We start from the raw sequence: 21,389 nt of genomic DNA on the forward strand, positions 1-21,389 counted from the left end.
CTGACCCAGGCGGCCTGCCTTGGAGCGAGAGGAGACAGAGCCACATGCTGTGGGCCTTCCGGGCTGCGGGGGGCAAGAGCACCTTCTCTCTCTCTCTCTCTCTCTCTCTTTTTTTATGTTTATTCATTTTTGAGAGAGAGCGAGAGCAGGGGGGTAGGGCAGAGACAGAGAGAATCCCAGGCAGGCTCTGTGCCGTCAGGGTGAAGCCCGGCACGGGGCTCAAACTCACAAGCTGTGAGACCATGACCTGAGCTGAAGTCACATGCTCCACTGGCTGAGCCCCCCAGGCGCCCCGAGACCTCTTTCTCACCATCGGAGGCTGTAGGGCACCAGCATCACCCTCGGTAGTTTCTGGTACTTCTAACTGTGTTTGTGTCGTTCACGGGATTTTGCCTTCTGCCTTCACCATTAACCTTTGCACGAAACTACATGACTTTGACAGAGACCAGAATTCTTTTCGCCGACAGAAAGGTGCTGACGCTTATCTGACGGGGTTCCAGGTACCCTGAGGATTAGGGTGACGGGGACAGAACATCCAGCGGGGCCGTGCCGCACCTCCAAACTTAGACCATTTAAGTCTAAGTGATTTAAAAATAAATAACATTTCAAATGTGGCTCTTGGGTCGAGCTAGCCGCACATCACGTGCTTCTGGGCCACATGCGTCTGAGAGACAGTTGAACGTTCCACCGTCGGGGTTGGGAGGAATCCTTTACAGGGGTGTGTGTGTGTGTGTGTGTGTGTGTGTGTGTGAGTGTGTGTGTGTGTGAGACAGAGACGCAGAGACAGAGACCAGGACTGACAGAGAACGAGCTCTGAGGCGCCGCTGAGGGTAAGGCACAGTGGAATTCTCTACCTTGCCGTCTAAGAATTTACTAGATGTTGTCTAGATGTGTCCGTGTTTCAGACCATCAAACTATTTGGTACGTGCCTGTAAAGAAACACCTTCTGCTTTTCAGTTCCCCAGGCTCTCTTTTTTTTTTTTTTTTTTTTTTTTTTTTAATATTTTTTAACGTTTATTCACTTTTTGAGAGGCAGAGAGAGTGTGTGGGCAAGGCAGGAGCAGAGAGAGAGGGAAACACAGAATCCGAAGCAGGCTCCAGGCTCCAGGCTCCGAGCTGTCAGCACAGAGCCCGACGCGGGGCTCGAACCCACAGACCGTGAGATCATGACCTGAGCCGAAGTCGGATGCCTAACCAACTGAGCCACCCAGGCACCCCTTCAGTTCCCGAAGCTTTTAAACACATGATTAACACAAGAATTATCTGGGTTCTCAAAATTTCCTTTAGGTGATGTGCCTCAGAAACTAGACATTATGCATTTATGGCTCTAACAACTGCCAACGCACTGCAGTCAAATCAGGAAGGGAAGTATTTCCGGGTGAATTCCGTGCTCAGTCAGTCTCACGAGGCTGCTGGCTGGAGCCTGGGCGGCTGCAGGGAGTACAGGCACCCGGCCCGGGGCTCGCAGGCTGGCGACCCCGGGGGAGCCCGGGCGACCTGGAGCTGGCGGTGGGAGGGGTGCACTGGCCACACTCACCCACAGACTGTGCCGTCAGGACCCCCTCAGAAGCAGCGCCAGGGAGAGAGGGGGCCTGGGGACACATCCACGAGCAGAGCTGGCCCAGGTCAGGACCCTGTTGAACTTGACTTCCATGTGGGGAGGAGAGAGGATTAGCTCGAACCAATGATGGTTTCAAACAGAACTCCTTCTCACCCTTGAGCATGGTACAGCCAGAACGGAGCGTTCCAAACAGGCCGGGCAACCTAACAGCATCCATCCCATACCTGGGATGAGAACTTGCTGGACCCAGGGCTCCATGGAGGCGTGGCCTTGAGGAACCAGCCAGCAGGCGGACAAGGTCTGCCCCTCGTACAGCTGGGATGTCGGTGGTTTCAAAGGAAACGTACTTTCCCGTCAGAGGGAAAGACGGTCCGCACGTTGCTGGGTATATTTGTACATCTGCAAACTGGTGTCTCTTTTCTCAGAGCATCCTTCGAATGTTCTCTGGAGAGTCTCATCAAGGAAGCGGGTTTTAATGATCATTAAATACGCGAATGAACTTTTCAGGGATGTGAACGCCCCCGGAGAGGCAACGTGCATGGGCTGGTGCCTGGCACGCACTCGGCTTTGAACAACAGCCCAGATAATCCGTTTAATTGGAAATACCAAACTACGAAGTTACTCCCCACTGTAAAACTTAGATGTGAATGTTTGCAAGCTCTCAGATTTTGTTTTTCAGTGTGGTCTATTTTTCCTTAGGCTGATTAAACAGAAACCTCCAGAAACATGGCCAGGCACCTGTGGAGAAAGTGTGTGAGGCCAGATACGACCACGAGGAGAAGTCCAGGCCACCCACAGATGAAAGCAGGTTTTCAGGACTGTTGTGCTTGGCTAAGATTTCAACATTTTAACTCATCACTTGACTTCACTCATTTTGGAAAAAGGAGAAAATATGTCAACGCAGACTACTGGTTGTCTTTATTTTTCACATTTCCAGTAGGAATGATTCTGACGAGTGACACCCTCTACTTTCACGGGAGAAGAAAGAAATCAGGGGACTTTAAGGGCTCCTTTTTTTAAAGTTCATTCCCAAGGAAACTGATGTCAGTGTTCAAAAACAGAAAGAGACAGACAAACAAAACGGACAAAGCTGAGAATTCAGATGTTAAGAAATAGTTCAAGGGCACTGGAAATCCTAATTCCTTAAGGTAGGTAGGAAATTGGGAAACGGGGAAATGCAGGGTCCCACGCCGAGTGGGATACAAACCCAGGGCAGCCTAAGCAACATACGTGGTCTCTGCCTGGAGTGCCTGAGGTGTATGGACCCTAACCTCAGGGCCCGTCATCTGTGGACCCTCTGCTCAGGGCCCGTGGCGTAAAGACCATGTCCCAAGTGCCCGTCATGTACGGACCCTCTGCTCGGGGCCTGTTGCATACGCAGTTCCTCCCAAGGAACAGTTGGTCTGACACCTTCTATTCAAGCCGACGAGAGGTAAGGAATCCCCGAAGTAGCCAGTGAGCCAAATGTCTCCTCTCCCTGTGCAGGTGTCCTGCCCCGTTTCCCCAGGGCCATCGGCCAGGTGCAGCCTCCCCAAAGGCAGGGGAGTCTATTTTTAGCTTGTGGAACCAGTTTTCCCGGAGCCTCTGTGGGAGGGGCCTGCTGAGAACCCTGTGAGTCTGGCCTGGAGCCGGGAGTTGGGGGGGGGTGTTCAGCAGCAAACGTGGGCGCCCTCTGGGTCATCCAGGGCGGCTGGGACATTTTGGTTCTACCAAGTCACCTTGCTAGACAGGGAGCGACTGATAAAGAGCTGATAAGTTAGTGAGCTGGCGCTATCTGGAAATCAAATTCTACCACGACTCTTAAAAACACGGGGAATCAAAGGCAAAATAGGGGTTTCTTCATGTCTGGGAACGGGAAGGAATCACGGAAACGTTCTGTTCCCGTGGTTCCTCCCGGGGCTGGGGTCTTTGTCCCTCACACTCACCATGGGGTGTTCTGCTCTGTGCTGGGGCCACGGGCACAGGGCTGTCAGCCACCTTGCTACGCGGCCGTGCGTCCCGCCCCAGCGGTTACCAGCAATGCCAGGGTGCAAAGGGGGGCCTTTCCTTCCGCCTTTGGAGAAACTCCAGAGTAATCCCTGCCGTACGCTTCTCCCTCCTGCATCCAACACATCCTCTTTAGGAGGAGAGAGAAGCCAGTAAGAAGGCACAAGGTGCTGAGTCACGGGCAGACACCCGAGAGCTGGAGACTGGAAGGTCCCGGCAGGAAGTGACTACGTCTCCTTCCCCAGCGCTGGACAGAAGGCCCGGCCGGACCAGGAAGCTGTGCAAACAACCAATGCCAAGACCCTCGTGCACGGCACGATGCGGGAGGTGAGGGGTGGACAGGCCAGGGAGCAGCTCCCGCCAGAGGAGGAGGCCAGGGTTTGGGGGGGAAGGGAAGGGACTCTGCCTTGCAGCTGCCCCCCACTAACAGGTCAGCCCAGCACCCTGCCACGACAGAAGCTTTCCTTCCACTCTCCCGCGAGTCAAAACATGCCCCACAGGATTACATGCAGAAACACACAGAATGGGCAACAGTATGGCAGGAGCTCGTGTACTTGTTTTCTGTCCTGGTACAAGTTTACGTGCCGTGTAACATCTCTGGCACTCGCTCTGAAAGGCATCAAACATTTTCTATCCAGTTACAAAACAGTTTTTTTACAAAGAGCTTTTACACCTAACAACACCTGCAGGAACCAGTGTCCGTAAATTTCCAATGTTGCAAACCATCCAAACGTTACACATCAGATGTCAGGAGACAAGAGCCTCAAGTGTAGGCTTTACTGGTGCTCAACAACCTTACTTAGGTAGAAGTAACAAATTAAGACCATGTCTCTGGGTTTTATGAGGTCCAACGACAGGAAAGAAACTGAGAGCCACAGAGTGGCATTTAGAACCGGAGTCGCAAATCTGTCCCTACAAGACTTGCGCTCCCGCGGCCCTGACAGGCCAGAGCTCCGCCTAGGGCCCCTCTCCACTTTCACCTCTGGGGGAGACTCTGCCCTGGGTCAGAGGGCACCCCGGTCCCCGAATCTCCAGGCTCCACGGTAACCCGGCACAGAGCTCAACCCCTCTGCCCATTATGACAATGAGATTATCGCTAGAATGGTTTGACCTTTAAAAATTAACAAGTCAGTCCCCGTTCAGTATTTACTGGAATCATTGAAGTATTCATAAAATTTTCCCCTTTTGGCGGGAAAGGGAGGATTCCAAACCCATAGCAACGTCACAGACACGTAACTCCCTTCCCGTTCACCTTGGGCCTGAAATTGTGAGTCAAGAAACTAGATGATGCTGTTTGCAACTTCAGTTGAGGTAAAACATGGGCAAGAACAGGGTGTTCTCACTCATTCCTTTGCAGGGGAAGACCTGAAAGCAAATTCCGGAACATGTCGCAGCCGGCGGATACAGAAATGGGGTCCAAGCACCGAGCAGGAAGGACCCAGTGCTGCTGGGTGGGTTGTTATCATATAAAGACTGTGCTACGCAACACGACAAGGGGGTGGGCCTCCACTCAGTTCGGTCCCACGTGGCGCTGGGGGCGCCCCGGCCTCAGTGCCAGGACGTTGTGAACTGCCATCTGTCTGTGGCTGTAACACGTGTCAGGTTCCGTGGAGTTAGGCACCAAGGACAAGGAGTGATTTCCCTTGCCTGCCCCCCCACGAGTCAGGGGAGATTCAGCACATCTCACCCCATGTCAGCCCCCTTTCCTCATCTGAAATGACCCTTCGGTGGTGGAGAAAAAGCCCCGGCCAGAGCGTGAGGCCACCAGGAGCCTGGTGGGTGGCAGACGTCGTGTGGGACATACGGAGGAGACTCCTTCGGACTCCCTGGAAGGAATCGGACCATTTTTATTGGCCCTTTCCCCTCTGGCGCGTCTGTACTTTCCAAGGGGCGCACAGCAATGGTGTGGGACGGGAGGGAGGGGGGTGTCACTGGCAAGGTCGTGGGCCTGGGGTCCCGGCCGAGGCGTGCGGGGTTCGGTCTGTCTGCCCTAGAGGTTTCTAAGGTAGGGGGTAACAATCCACCAGCTGTACCAGGAGCTCTGGCAGCCACCGTGTGCATCGGGAGGGTCATGTTTAAGGACAAAACCAAATGCTGTTGGAGGGATGCTCCGAGCCCGGCTCGCTTCTTACCTTGTGGCCCTTCTCGGCGTTTAACTCCCGCTTTCCCGCATGGTTTCCCATCCTGAGCCGGTGCGCTGGTCAGAAGCTAGAAGAAAAACAGAAGGCGTTAGCCTTAAGGCTGGGACTCTCAAAGTTTCCAATCCGAGCAACAGTCCTGTGACACGTGCTCTGTTCTGCCCATTTCTGAAAGGAGAAAATAAGAACCCCCAGACTTGAGGCACGGGAAGCCTCACCAGCGGGTGCCTCTGTTGGCCCCCGATCCCAAGCCAAACACTGGGAAGCGGGGCCCCTGCCCGCACCCACACTCTGTTCAGTCTCCAAGACTCTCCACTGTGTTCTCGTCTGTAGACAAAGAACCCGGGTCGAGAACACTCGTGGATGGTGTCGACCCGGCGACCCACACACACTTGGGGGGCACGCCTCCCCCCACCCCAGGCGTGGTGAGACGCACTGACAGGCAGGACAGGACAACCCTCCTGAAAATGAGAGGCGGTCCACGCGGGCTCACTGTTTGGGGAACCACGTGAGCACAGAAACCACAAGATCAGACCAAGGACTGCTTATCAGACAAGTATCCCAAGAATTTGCAGCATTTGCAAGGAAGATAAAGTTGGATTAAAAAAAAAACAACTCTGTTCCCCATTTGTATTTTTAACATAAACTTCAGCAGCAAATGCATGATTTTCCCCCCGAAAAGGATCAACACTGCAGAATGTAGCCAAACCCACTCTACACCAATTGTGTTTCCACCTTCACCCTTGGACGTGCATCAGGACCACTCACTCCGTCGCTGTGAACCATCAATGGGCCGCAGGTGCTGGTATTTAGGAACTGCCGTTCCGAAATGTAACTTTCCACGAGGAACCCTTTTTAACGACTATGAGAGAACCGACTCCCTGCTGAACGTGAAACAGCTTTCCTTGAAAGGTAACAAAACGAACTGTCTTCTGAAAACGGGAAGGATTTCTAAAACGTTACACACGCCTGGATGAAAGGCAAGACTTGCCCCCCCAAAAGGTACTCCTCAGGAAAAAGGGGAATTAATTGCTTAAGAGCGGAATTTTTCCAAAGCCTCCCATAGCTCTGGATGCCTCTCAGTGACCCTGAAGGATGCCCTTGCCTTTGTCCACAGGACCCCAACTGAGGGCAGGGTGGGTGAGAAAGGGATTTGCGAGCGTCACCTCCCAGGGTGTGTGTGAGTACGTGAGCCGTTACACAGCAGAGACGAGCAACAGCCAACCGCGTGTGGACAGAACACCCTTCCCACCTCATGCTTTGTAAATAGAAACTGGGGCGGGCGATCCCATTTCCAGTGACGGCCCCGGGAAGAGAAAGATTCGGTGACGTGGCAATAATGAGTTCTGGCAAATCACAGACACAGCTCTGGCAGTGAGAAAACACCATAAGCTTAGAGGATTCAGGTGAATTCCTCATTTTTGATGCATGCGAGTGAAAGAAACCCCCAATATTTAAAAATACATGCTTTAAAAAAGTTTTTTAATATTTATTTAGTTTTGAGAGACAGAGAGAGACAGAGCACGAGTGGGGATGGGGCAGAGAGGGAGACACAGAATCTGAAGCAGGTTCTAGGCTCCGAGCTGTCAGCACAGAGCCCGACGTGGGGCTTGAACCCACGAACCGAAGCCGGAGTCGGACGCTCAACCGACTGAGCCACTCAGGCGCCCCTAAAAATGCATGCTTTTAAAGATGCAAGTTTACCTTTGCAGATAATTTCAGCCTCTGGTGTGATTCTGTCATCTCTGTACTCATTCATTTAAATTGGATCACCACAGAACCCTCACGGGGAAAATGGAGGTTTGGGCACACATAGTACTTTACTCAATAAGGGGAGAACTCGTTTTTGTCATCTGGGAGTCTGCTCAGTCGTCAGGGAACGTGAGTGGGTGTTCTCCCAGGAGACCTGGGTCTGAATGTGGATGTGAAGCAGCTGTTACTCTGAGGTTTGATTCCTCTTGGATTCCACGCAGGGTTTTAACTGAATACTGAGAACTTGCGAGATGAAGAGAGGACACAGAATAACAACGCATTACACACTTGTGGATCTCCCACTCTGTTTTAGAAATAAGAATTGACTATTCAAAACTAAACGCAGGCAGTAACAAATATTGTTCAAAGTCCATGATACCCAAAGCAATCTACACATTGAATGTAATCCCTATCAAAACACCAAAGCATTTTTCACAGAACTAGAATAAACAATCCTAAAATTCATATGGAACCACAAAAGACTCTGAAGAGCCAAAGCAATCTTGAAGAAGAAGAACAAAACTAAAGGTATCACAATCCCAGATTTCAAGATACGCCACAAAGCTGCAGTAATCAAAACAGTATGGTACTGGCACAAAAACAGACACATAGATCAATGGAACAGAATAGAGATCCCAGAAATAAAACCACAATGATATGATCAATTAATCTTGACAAAGGAAGCAAGAATATGTAATGGGAAAAAGACAGTCTCTTCGATAAATGGTGTTGAGAAAACTGGACAGCTAGATGCACAAGAATGAAACTGGACCACTTTCATACACCAACACAAACATAAACTCAAAATGAATTAAAGACCTAAATGCGAGACCTGAAACCACACAAATCTTAGAAGAGAACACAGGCAGCAATTTCTCTGACATCTGCCATAGCACCACATTTGTGTCCTATGACAAGGAAAACAAAAGCAAAACTAAACTCTTGGAACTACATTAAAACAAAAAGCTTCTGAACATCAAAGGAAAGAATCAGTAACACTAGAAGACGACCTATAGAATACATTTGCAAATGACATATCTGACAAAGGGTTAGTATCTAAAATATGTAAAGTACTGATACAACTCAACACCAAAAGAACAAATAATCCAGTGCAGAAATGGGCAGAAGACATGAATAGACACTTTTCCAAAGAAGACATCCAGATGGCTAACAGACACATGAAAAGATGCTCAGCGTCACTCATCATCAGGGAAATACCAAACAAACCCACAATGACATATCACCTCACACCTGTCAGAACGGCTAAAACAAACAAACAAAACACGAAATAACAAGTGTTGGCAAGGATGCAGAGAAAGAGGATCTCTTTTGCACTGCTGGTGGGAATGCAAACTGGTGCAGCCACTGTGGAGAACAGTGTGGAGGTTCCTCAAAAAGTTAAAAATAGAACTACCCTATAATCCCGCAATCGTACTACTGGGTATTTACCCAAAGAATATGAAAACGCTATTTTGAAGGTATACACGCCCCCAGGTTTACTGCATTATTTACAATAGCCCACGTGTCCATTGATACATGAATGAATAAAGAAGATGTAGTGTGTGTGTGTGTGTGTGTGTGCACGTACAGTGGAATATTAACCATAAAAAAGAATGAAATATTGCCATTTGCAACCATGTGGATGGGACTGGAGAGTATTATGCTAAATGAAATAGGTCAGTCAGAGAAAGACAAATACCATATGATTTCACTCAGGTGTGGAATTCGAGAAACAAAACAAAGCAACAAAGGAAAAAAAAAAGAGAAACAGACCAAGAAACAGGCTCTTTCTACAGAGAACACACTGATGGGCCCGAGAGGGGAGGTGGGGGGTGGGTGGGTGAAACAGGCGAAGGGGAAAAAAGTGAAACACAGGCAAAAGCAGTAACTGGAAGTCGGCAACTTGGACTTCCGGGGTCGTCTTCTGTCTGAACGTAACGAGCGACGTTCCGTGTTCTCACCTGGGCACCCTGCTCTCCAGCCCCTACCCCCTGGTGCCCACCGCCTCCCTCACCGTCGCCCCGGCTGGCATTTGGGCAACTCCGGAGAGGTGTTCCGTCCTTCCAGAAGACAAAGCTCTAAGGATTTAACCTAAATCAGAACAGTGTGGGGTATAAATAGCTGGGGGTTGCTTGTGGGCAAACGCAGAGCAATGTTTGGACAGAGGGCCTTTGAGGTGCGGCTGAAACCCAATGATTGACCCCTCCTCCCCCCACCGCGGCTGAAACCCAGTGACCAATCCCCCCCCCCCCCGCCACCGACATACACACCGCGGCTGAAACCCAGTGACCAATCTCCCCCCCCCCCGCCACCGACATACACACCGCGGCTGAAACCCAGTGACCAATCTCCCCCCCCCCCCCCGCCACCGACATACACACCGCGGCTGAAACCCAGTGACCGATCTCCCCCCCCCCCCCCACCCCGCCCGCCACCGACATACACACCGAGGCTGAAACCCAGTGACCGATCTCTCCCCAGCTGCGAAAGTAATGCTTTTTCCAAGCTGGTCTGTCCTGATCAAAACTTCATCACACTTCCAAGCAAAACTTCAGGCTGTACTTGGGAATCCCATTCCCGAAATATTTAATCAATATTCAGAAAGCTCAAGACCACCGGACCCGGGATAGACGGAAGTAACGCAAGTCCAGGTAAGACTTTTGAAGGCATACAAAAAACCAGGTAGCTCTGACTGGCCTCTCAGATTCACCGAAGGAGAACTTACTTTATACGTATCGTTTCGAGCGTGCAGATTCCAGCCCTAAATGCGCAACATGCAAACTGGGCGGGGAAAGAAAGACCGGGGATACGAGTGACAAGTAGCATCCGATCTTCGTCTCAGATTAGGGCCTCGTCGCGGGCCAACGCCTTCCAAGGCACCTGTGGTGCTTGAGGGGCGTCTTGTAGGACCACGGGCAAACCACAGCGCGCCCACGAGTGACGGCCTGACCGCCAAGGGGGTCACAGGGGACTCACCGCCAGCCGCCAGCCTCCCGAACCCGCTGTGGACACAGGTGGGACACTGACAGGGCGTCTTTGGGCCACGTCATTTTTGCCATTAAGTGACTCGAGACAGGATTCTGGCGAACGTGTGGGGTGCTGCAAGGAAGCCCGCGGAGCGTGAGGCATCGCGGGTAATTCATCAAGCTTCTTGTACAACAGCGACAAGAGGGAGGTGGGGGAGGGGAGGGCGAATGGCCTCTGGCTGTGGCCAGCTGCCACCCTCTCCTTAGAGGGAAGTCCAGGTCCAGAGGACACTCCTAGTCAGCGCCGGGGGTTTCTGGAACCTTCTATAATGCCCACATGGTTACCCACACTGGTGTGAGCTGGGGGGGGGGGAGGGGGAGCTAGAAGTGAGCATAAGCCTCACACGTGAGTGATCCAGTCTTACTGGAAAGCAACCCAGCCGTTGGGCCTTCGTGGTTTATAGTTCGCCCCTCGTGCAGCCGGGACCCACGGCACCTCGGAGGGCACCCTGAAGGCACCCACAGGGACCGAATCCCCGGGGGGTGTCTGGGTGCACCTGCACAGGAGGCTGATGTGCGCAGGGATGCGGAGGCAGAGACACCACACTTCCAGCTGCTCTCATTCTGTGAAGGGCACACGCGGCAGGTCGGAGCCGGGCTCCAGGGCAGGCTGTGCTGGGTGACGTGGGGCAGCTGGCTCCACCTCTCTGGGCCTCAGCTTCCTTTCAAGTGGAGGGAAGAAAAGCCCTCTCACTGCCCAGTGGTGAGAACGAGGCACCCCGTGGGGGGCTCTAGGCACCCTGGCTTCCGTCCCTCCGTCCCTCCATCCTCCCAGCAGGTGCATGGGAGCACGTGCTGGGGGGTAAACAGCTGCAGCCACCATCGCTGACTGCGTGTGTACCGCAGAGACCTTTCCAGGGGCTCCCCCAGGCGGGGGCATCCCCTCAGGCTGACAAGGTCAAGGGAAAGGAAGGGGGCAGGGACAGCAGCGGCCCTTGAGAAGCCCGGAAGCGACACCAAACAAGGAGCCCGTAAGGAGAGCTCCCCTGAACCACAGAGCAGCCCAGCACGGCAAGTTAACTGAGCACTGCTGCTGGTTCGAGACTGTAGTCACCACGCAGGCGACAAAGGAGACTGCGAGCAGGGGACTCCAGAGACAGCGGTTCCCCTACGGAAGAGCCTTCGGAAACGGAAACGCTAACTGGCTGTGTCTGAGGCACCGCCACGTGCGTTTTTACAGGCAATGGGCTAACGTTATTGTGACACAGAGAAGGTCTCCATACCGGTCTTCCCAGAAATCACCCAGACCCTCTTACGTGCGCCCAAACCTCCCAGAATGCGGGGACTGAGCCTGGAGCTGCCCACGAAGCTGGGAGCGGCCGTGCGGGGTCAGGGTGACGGGGGCAGCTGGTCTGCTACTGTCCCTCACGGTGCCTTTGGGCTCAAGGCATCCGCCTTGTAGGTTATGCAATTACAGGAAGAGCCCTGTAAGCTTTGTTCCCATTTCTCAGCTGAGAAAGTGAAGTTCAGAAGACTGAATCTAGCTTTGAGGGTACTGTGCTTTTAGGAAAGTATTTTAAGTAAAACTAGGGATTGTTTTAACATACTATAAATATGTCTTATGTGGAATAAACCATTACAGTAGGTCTAAGCATCGTACATTTCTAAATTATTAATTGGCACAACAAAAGTAAGTAAGACCTTACTCTAGCAAGTAGCCTTGAAAACAATACGAACTTACAGGAACCCATTCCTTTAAACACCTGTATGGGGGGCTGGGTACACACGTTTAACAACGGGAAGGGCAGAGACTTTCTTAAATCCCTACCGGGTATCTTACAAGAATAACTGGTGAGAAGTGCACCTGAGAAATTATTTGGGTTTTAATTCCCTGCCTGCCAATAGTTGTTACCTGTAGAGCTTCCTTAGCAAGTTTGATTTCTCTCAGCTTCTGGTTTTCCCTTGGGATCGGACACCTGTAGCAACATGCTGTGGAGGGTTCAGTAACGTGACGGACCGACAGCCACGGCCCTGACCACACATCAGGAAGAGAACTGCCCTCTCCCCCTCTTACAGAATGGCTGGTATGTCACATAAGGTGCCGAATGCAGAGTGAGACAGACAGGGAGTTAATCAGGACCCCAAAGAGCCTATCTGCCACACATGTCTTAACTGGAAAAGTTCAACTTTCCTGTAATAATATTTTTTTAAAATAAATAATTGCTTCGTGATCAGTGTCGAGCCAGAGGGCGATGTGCCTTTGTCGTCGGTCTCTGGTGCGACTGTTCACGTGTGCTGTTTCAGAGCAATGTTTTCCCCGTCCTGGGTGCACTTGCGGGAGTGTGGGCGGGGCCAGTAAGAAGCGCAGTGGCAGGGCACTGGGGGGTGCCGGGAGGGACGGGCTGGGGTCTGCACTGACCACAGAGACGGGTCCAGACGTAGAGCCCACAGAGAATTTGCTAAAATCTACCCCCTAGGATCCCTGAGAGTCATTGCCAGCCGAGAGGAGCATTAACATGTACTTAGAGCAGCAGGATGTAAAATCCCACCGGGCTGGGAACTTCTGCTTTCTTTCATTTTTTAAATCACGAAGGCAACGTTTTCACAAGTCCATGTACTTTGTCATCAACCATTAACGGGATTTTTGCTTCTTACTAGACTTTAAAAGGTCAACAGACTTCACTGTCACTACTACAGTTCCTGCTTCATCTGGGCCCTGGGTCCGAACGGCCCCCGCACCTCGTTACTGGGGGCCAGTAGCCAGTACCCAGGAGATGCCCTGTGGACACCTGCTGTGGGGCGGGGATCTGGGTCCTCAGGACGCAGTGTGTCAATCACGAGTATTGGAATCACCAGGTGCTATACATTCTAGAAGAATGCAAAGTAGGTGGAAGATAGTGGATTTGCACAGAAGTGGTCTATTTGACCTCTGAATCGCGGGTTGAAGATGGAGAGGAAAACTGTAGAATTTAGACTGATAGGGTGTAGTCAGGGTAGCCCGGAAACCGGGTAACCTGAATAAAGGTAGTAAGACAGGAGGCTGTGAAACTGCCAAAGGGGCATCATCATTTCCTTTCTGGGAACGCGAACCACAGACAGACGGACCCCCAGGAGAGCTGCAGGCTGACCCTCCCAAGGGAAGCACCCTCGCCGTATCTGCCCTGCGCGGGGAGACCGCTAACCTCAGAGATCCCAGCCTTTCCCGACACCGTCCGCCCCAGTGGTGAGCGGGGCTCCAAACGCTCGTCAGTCGCACGAGACATGTCCGTCAATACAGCGAACTGAACACGAAGAGGGAGTCGCCAGCCGTCCCGTCCACCCCGGGGAAGGCCGCACACCCTTGGTGAAATGCACCCAAAGCAAACAGGGTCTCGTTTGATATTTTTCAATTGAAAGGTCTAAAGGTTTTCTAGTCAGGAGGGGTAGCGTTTTAAGGATTTTGAGCCATCTCACAAAAGGAGACGTGGGAGGAAGGGAGGGTTTTCTTAAGTTCAGAAGCTCGTTGTTCGGGATGAAAGCAGCGTTGAGGGATGACAGACTCGGAGTCTGGGCCCCTGGTTGGCTGCGACCTGGCCCCCCGGCCTCGAGCAACTCACCTAACCTCAGCCTCGGCCCCCACTTGTAAAGGGGGCGGTGACACCTGCCTGACCCACCTGAGCAGGCGGCTGTGAGGTTCGGGTAACACGGCCGCGCCGTGACACGTGCAGGAAGCGGGAACGCAGGACTGTCTCCGCAGTAGACAGCGCTGGGCAAAGACGCTGGAAAGGATTTGCGAGCCGTCGTCTCGGAAACCAAGCCGCGGTCAAAACCCTCGGATTCGACCCACGGGCACCGGTGAGCAGCCGCGACGCGGGCTCCGGGCTGGGCGTCCTCAAGCTCACGCCGGAGCGGCCGCGCTCTCTGTGGCGCAATTTTGAGCGTGGGGACACAGGCGTGAGGCTGAGCCGGGCTGTTCCACGCTCTGCACGTCCGCACCAGGCTCCGTCACGGCAAACGGGCGCGTGCGGATCTGCGGTGTGAGCAGCACGGGGAGGGGAACACGGGGGGCATCTGGAAGTTGGGGGTTCTTTCCAGCACGTTGGGAAACGAGGCAGGGAGGACGCCAAGAGCACTTCCGAAGGCCACTCGCGGGCTAGACCTCACGGCGGGCGTGGGGGTCCGGCAGCGAACAGCAGGTGACGTGCTCGTCAACCGCGGGAAAGCTTACGGGAGCCGAGGTGAGAACGGGGAGTCTGAAGCAATTTCCGGGGCAAGCACTTGAACGATTCGTACAGCAGAGATGAGAGCAAGCGTCTGGACGCTGGTGTGCGTGCGAACACACAGCCCCCAGGAGAAAGGAGGCAGGGAGGCCGAGGGAGGCCGACCAGGCTCGGTTTGAGTTTCCGACTCAACAGCACGCGGGCCTCGGAATGGCCCGGTGACACCCCCGTTTTCTCCCATTTCGTGTCACTGGAGGGAGAGTCCTCAGCGGTCCGGACCCCCTTCCCCCTCCCCTCCTGGCTGATGACTGGGTCTCGCCCCACGAGGCCCCTCCCCGGCCTGCTACTGCGCACAGAGAATAAAGTCTCCGGGCACAAACAGGCGGTAGGAAGCTGGCCTTGCTCTGTATCACAAGTCACGTTGAGACGGGCCTTGCCGACGCGTGGGGAGAGGATCGGATCGGGGCACCCCCTCCCCCCGGCAGGTGGGAAGTCTGGAGACCCCGCAGCACCGCTGGCCCGACTCTGTCACCGAGAGCGAATGCTGGGCCCCACTGCCCCTGTGAGGCTCCGTGTCCGGCAGGCAGCACAAGCTGTCCCAGCCAGGGGCCCAGCACCGGGACGAGGCAGGCAGGGGTTCAGAGCGGAGGTATCTAGAGCCTGAGTAACAGGGGTGGGCAGGGCATGCCCTTTCTTGCAGACGCTCCCCGCCTGGCGCTGAGGGTTCTGGCCCACAAGGCTCCAAACGCGTAAACCTGGGACGGTGAATGTTACTTCCCGGAGGTGCTTGGAAACAACTGGTTAATATTTTACAGGCACCTGAAGATACAAACCCTGGGTCAGAGGATAATCAACCCCCGCAGGGGCCTTGCCTTCCGGGACCGGCCCACGGGCGTCCCCCTCCTCGGCCCCCGCGGGGAGTCACGCGTGCGACATCATCACAGGGGTGTTAGGCCACACGGCCCGGGGCACCGGCCATCAGCCACACCTGCCCGGTCACCAGAGATCCGGGGGTGCCTCGTGACCCGGGGCACTGTCAGCGGCAGTGAGAAGAAACTCAGACGCTCTGGGCATTGCTCAGAGCCCGGGCCAGTGATCAAACGACAGAACGATGTGTGTTCGACTCAGTGCATCTCAACCCACCTCCACGACGACTCATACATTCCTTGACATCAGGCATGATGGCTCATGATCATTAAGCACAGGGAGGAAATGCGCCTGCTCGGGCAGTAGGTTTCTGTGTGGCCTGGGGCCAAAAGAGCATAGTCTGAGTCTTAACTAAGATAAAGCTGTGTTTCGGATCCTAGAACTGTTGATCTAAAACCTCCAGATCCAAATCACCAACCCCTAAGTGGTCCCACAGAGACAGCAGATCTCACTGGCACCTTATCTTCACACAGGCACGCAGCACAGTACTGAGTGACTTCTTTCCAGAACCTTCCAGATTGCAATCAGGGAAAAGAATGCTACGCCTGGTCACCAACCCACCATGGCCTGCAGGAGACCCTCCTCGGAGCCGTCTAGTGGGCCCGAGGCTCACCCGGGCGTGCCACAAGTTACTGGGTGAGTCTGCACTTCTCGAGACGCAACGGAGAGATCCAGGACGCTGCTGAGTGGTAATCGTATTTACAGAAACGGCGGGAAGACGCGTCGCGGGAGAGCAGGACGCAGCGACGGGGCTGTGGGTTTGGATCCAGGAGGCCGACAGCAGCCGTCATGACGGGGTGACGACGTGACAGGTGCTAGATGGACGCGTCAACGGTGTGACTTCTTTGTGTTCCCCCTGCGCTGAGGGGGGGCTCTAACTGAGCTCTCGGTTTACAGAAGATGAGCCTCTGACGGTCCCTGAGTTCCAGCTCAAGCTCGGCCTCGAATGGACCCGGGCACCTGGGCATGGCCCCCAATTTCCTCTGAGAAAGGATTTCTCCATGCATTGAGTCTTGGCTTCATTAAGGACAAAAGCTCCATCCAAAGGTCAGAGGGGGCCCCTCTTCCTCCATCTCAGGCCTTTTAACGTATGCTCTCCTGGTACAAAACACATTAGCGACAACTTCACAAAGCCTTCCTTCCTCACCTCCTTCTGCCTAAAAACCACTGCAAAGCAACGGTAAATAATGAAGCTTGACACGACCACATCATGCAATGAAGTCTCTTTTCAAGCTGTTCCTGAAAAACGGCACTTAAAGGAATAATTACAGGGGCGCCTGGGGGGCTCAGTCAGTTGAGCCTCTGACTCTTGGTTTCAGCTCAGGTCACGATCTCCAGGTTCGTGGGTTTGAGTCCCGCCTTGGGCTCTGTGCCGACAGCCAGGAGCCTGCTTCAGATTCGTGTCTCCCTCTCCCTCTGCCCCTCACCCACTCATGCTGTCTCTCTCAAAAAGAAATAAACTTAAAAAAAAATAAAGGGATAATTACATAACAGGCAATCAAGAGTGCAGGAAGCATATTGTGAACACAAGATTGCCGGAAGCTTGCATTCTCAACTTGAGCTTTTGAAGCAGTTTCTGCGCAGCATTTGGTTTCTAAGTGGTACCTTGAAGGCGCAGGAAGATCGATATCCTTTCAGAAGGCACTGATTTATTACCACCAGGTTGAGGCCTTATGATTTTCTTGTTCCATCAAAATCAAGATCGTCTGGGATGGCCTTTTGTAGGCTATAAAGTGCTTCCCTGGTGAACTGCTATAATACTATCATGAGGGGTCTTAACCCTTCATACTCCATACAAACCGCAGCATTTCTTACTTGGCCCTCATCCCAGATTCAGATGAAGGGCGGGGACATCTAAAGGCAGAGCGGAACCAGCTTACTTGAAAGAGCAAAGGAACAGGACGTGTGGGAGAAAACAGGCTTGGGGCAGAAAACCCGGATTCTAATACCACCTGCCCGTGGCAGTGAGGCGGCCGTGGACGGGCCCCCTGGCCTCTCTGGGCCCCGTTTGCTGTGTTTCTGGAGAAACCGGGGGCTGGACAAGGCTGGCTCCAGACTCGGCAGCCGCTAATAGCGTTCAGATTCCACCAGGGCTGAGCACAGACTTCGCACTCCCTGTGTCTTTACAACTGGAGCGTTTCCTGACAAGGTTTAGGCAAAGCCGCCCACGCTGTGTCCGACTGCTGACGACAGCTGGCTTCCTGAAGCCAGAGGCCAAGTCCAGGACGAGATGCTATGAAAACTCACGACGTGAGCGTCTGCTTGGTGCTCGGTGCCAGAAGGAGCATCGGAGGAGCAGGGCGAAAAGAGCTGGACTGCGTCACGTGCCCACAAGAGCGTGTACTCGCCCGTGCACGCCCATGCACGGTGCGTCCGTGCTGTGTCTCTCCCTCTTCTGAGATCTGGGTAGGAGGACACAGACGTGTTGTCCCGCCGGTCACTTTGAAGGCGGATCCTCAGACCTCACCTCACCTACTTGTGCCTGAGACCTTTCTAGAGCGAGACAGGGTCCGCCTGGGAAAGAAAACCCCACAGGCTGTCGGAGGCCAGTTCCAGAGGCACATTGCTACCTTCCCAGCACCAGAATGGTGATGAGGACGTCGTAGGTACTCGAAGCTGTCCCCTCTCTCAATCACATGTGCACATGCCCATTTACACGTGCACACACACACACACACACACACGGCACACGTGTGTTTGGAGACCCGTCGTCGGTCTGTGGCATCCCACGGAACCAGAGCAACCTGTGAACTGTGGGGAGGCCTGAGGGGTAGGAGCGGCCGGGAGGTCCGTCCAGCCTGGTGCACCGGCAGGGGAGGAGTTTTGGATCCAGGGGCACTGAAGGGCCGTCTCGGGGCAGAGCCCTCTGAAAACAGAAGCCCTTGCTCAGAAGGAACCAGAAAGGAAGTGTGGGTCCACACGCCGGTTGGGGTGCCGAGCACAGAGGGCGGCGGCCAGAGTCGCAGGCCCCGCCCTCAGCTCCGCGCGGAGCCCTCCGACGCTTGGTCGCATGGGGACCAGAGGAGCAGAAGTGGTGGAGGGTGTGGAAGCCCCGGACCAGCAGCCTCCCCCACGCGCTGTGTGCAGGTGCCCATGGTCAAGGGCAAACACGGGCTCCTATGGGGCCGGGAGGTGATCCAGCACGGAGGTGGGACGCAGCCCTTCAGAAGACAAGGTGGCCCCGGGGTCACATAAAGCCGCACCTGTGCTCCGCTCACCAGTCACTGGTCACGACAGGCCTGGGTGACACCACGTGGAAACATACTACAGTGTGTAATAGATGTCGAGGGGCGAGTGTTCTTACGTGAGTTAATTACCCTTTCAGAGTGCTAAGGTAGACATTATATTCTAATAAAACTTCGCCCAAATGTCGTTAAACAGAAGCACCCGAAGCCAGGTGAATCCAAGCAGCATCCGGCACGGCGACTGGCCGCCAGGTGGAGGGCAGCCTGGTTATCTGGTCACCGGCCGGGTTGCCGGGGCAGAGGAGCCCAGCAGGGACCACTGGTGCGAAAGCCAGGCCCACGGCTGAGGCTGTCCCAAGACCTCACTGGAGGCACGGCGTGGGGCCTGGGCTTCCCTGTCCGCACGTTTTCACATCTGCCCTCCCCTGGCCTCCACCAGACACCATCAGATGTCTGTGATCAGTCAGGGAGCCCAGAGCAACCACGCCCGGGACCCCACCCGATGACAGGTGTCACGGTCATTAAGTGTCACTCCACTGGAGGAGGTCAGGGACAAACCCTGGTTGAGCCCGGGGCGCCTTCTTCAAATTCGTCTTGGAGCCCACGTCACGAGAGCAAATGGAGTCACGTCGCGGAGACGCAAGGTCTGAGGTGACCGGATCACGGTAGCTCGCGCAAAGGCACCACCGGCGACCGTCTCTTTCTTCATGAGCAAATTCAGTTGTGTTTTTACTTTTGGAGGGGTTTGAAGTTTGTCCCGGTTCTAATGTACTCTCCCATTAAAACGTCCTTTTCCTACAGCACACTTCACTTGGGTGTTGCTAATCCCCTGTAAAGGCAGATCTACGGACCCTCGTTTATAGATGGTGTTAGGACGGTTCCCTAATGTGGTTTCGACCGTGACCTCGCACTGCATTTTCAGGGAGTTCATCTGCCGACTGTGTGCACTCACACCCTGCTTCACAGAGCAAGTTCCCACCAGCAGCCTGAAATGAGTAAGGTCAGCTTCCAGCATCTGGTCTAAATCCCTCTCTCTTCAAAAATGAGTCTGACATACGCAAACGACAAGAGAATAAAAGAGCCATCATCTCCCGTTTGGAACCACACCGCCTCTCAGACAGCAACACACGGCGATGAGCGGAAGCTATGGATGCATTACGCCGTCTCTGAAGTGTCATCGATCGTCTTCATATTTCTAGGAAGGACAGGGCAGCTGCTGCTGACAGACACCCTCGGTCCCAGCTAGCCCAAGGTTATTACATTTTCAGACACAAAAGAACCAGAATGAAAACAACCACGGCACCCTCACGGCCACGCGTGCACATACGCACACACAAGCAGACACACACCACTACTTCCTAATTCTGTTAAATTCCTGCTTTAATTTATCTGGTCTTTTAAGGCAGGACAGTAAGCTGAGTCAACCTTAGGACTGGGCGTACTCCTGCACAATCCGGACCCTGCTGTGTCAGCTGTTTGGTGATGATCAGAATCAGCAGAGCCCGTCCCTCCGTGGATGCGGCAGGCACGAGCCCCACACGCTGTGAAATGACACCCAGGCCAGTAGACGTACGTGGAGGTTTCCCAGAACGCACAGGCGGCAGCCAACACCCATCCCTCATCGGCAAAACGCTACCAAACCACAGACGAGAGCCACCGCTGCCAAAAGCTGAGCGGGGAAGGTGGACATCCTGGAAACACAGCGAGGGAAGGGCCCCGGGGACGAGAGGGCCTATGAGGAAGCAGGACTTCCAGGACGGCCAGACAGGCCACCCCAGGGAGCGGTGCGGGGCTGCTGGGGGAGCAGGAGGCCTGGGAGGGACCTGGGTGCAGGGCAGAGTCCCCCTCACTGTGCAGTGCTGTTGGGGAAGGCTGCCTTGTCTCCCTCCCTCTCCCCGGGGGTCCCGCTCACCAGCAGTCCCGTGGCGTGGCTGTCCGTGCGCAGCGCGGGGCCGTGGGCAGACGTTTTGCCCTGGGAAACCTGTCTGTGTGCATCTAATCCCCCAGTAATACGGAGAAGCTTCTCGGGCCAAGAACCACACCCGTCTTATCTTGGTGGACCTGGGAACGCAGTGTGGAGCATGGTCAACGGGTTTTAAAAGATTAATCATGTATTCGCTGCATTTGGGAAGCCTGCAACACAGCTCTGTAGCGTTTGCTTTTAGAGCAAGTTTCGCAAAAATGTTAGGCTTCAGGTGTACAGGCATCTGGATGAGAATAGGGGCGGCACCCGTAAATACTCCTCGTCAGAGGCGCCAGTGCTCATTAGGCAGGAAATAAAAGCTATTCTCCAAATACAGAGAAAGTAACAAACAAGACGCAGATAAAAACACGAAAGCATAGAATTTATTTCCCACGGGTCCCTCTTTCTGACGCAAAGTCGCTCGACTAGTGAAACACACGGATTTCGGTGCCCTTATGAAAACGTGTGTGAGCACACACGTGTACGCTCGGATAACCCCGTGTAGACTGGACACGGCTCCTTCCTTCCCTTAGAGCAGGCTCCTCGGAGTCTCCTGGGGACCTTACGAGAACACACACTCCTGCGCCCGATCCCCAAGCTGTGGGTGGTGCGGCGGAAACGGAGGCCCGGGACTCTGCATTCAACAGGAATCTGGATGAAATGTGTGCAGGTGGTTGGCCGACCGGCCAAGGGGGCTGAGGCGCCAGCCCTG

At 54.0% G+C, this 21,389-nt stretch overlaps 1 protein-coding gene across 13 annotated transcripts in view; it reads right to left on the bottom strand.

Moving 5' to 3' along the window:
- The window catches only part of LOC102963012 (myelin basic protein), a 116,822-nt gene that overhangs the window by 86,369 nt on the left and 9,064 nt on the right, over positions 1–21,389 (bottom strand). For 10 of the 13 annotated variants that reach the window (XM_042962188.1, XM_042962195.1, XM_042962190.1 and 7 more), the window contains exon 2: positions 5,680–5,755. In XM_042962188.1, coding sequence (XP_042818122.1) covers positions 5,680–5,730 — 51 coding nt within the window. In that variant the 5' untranslated portion in view covers positions 5,731–5,755. Of the gene's footprint in view, positions 1–5,679; positions 5,756–7,389; positions 7,469–7,509; positions 7,837–14,056; positions 15,895–21,389 lie in introns of those variants that run through there. The other 3 variants (XM_042962193.1, XM_042962194.1, XM_042962192.1) reach the window with 3 other exon arrangements.

The sequence above is a fragment of the Panthera tigris genome, chromosome D3 (genome assembly GCF_018350195.1).
Source record: "Panthera tigris isolate Pti1 chromosome D3, P.tigris_Pti1_mat1.1, whole genome shotgun sequence".
Classification (NCBI taxonomy): Eukaryota; Metazoa; Chordata; class Mammalia; order Carnivora; family Felidae; genus Panthera; species Panthera tigris.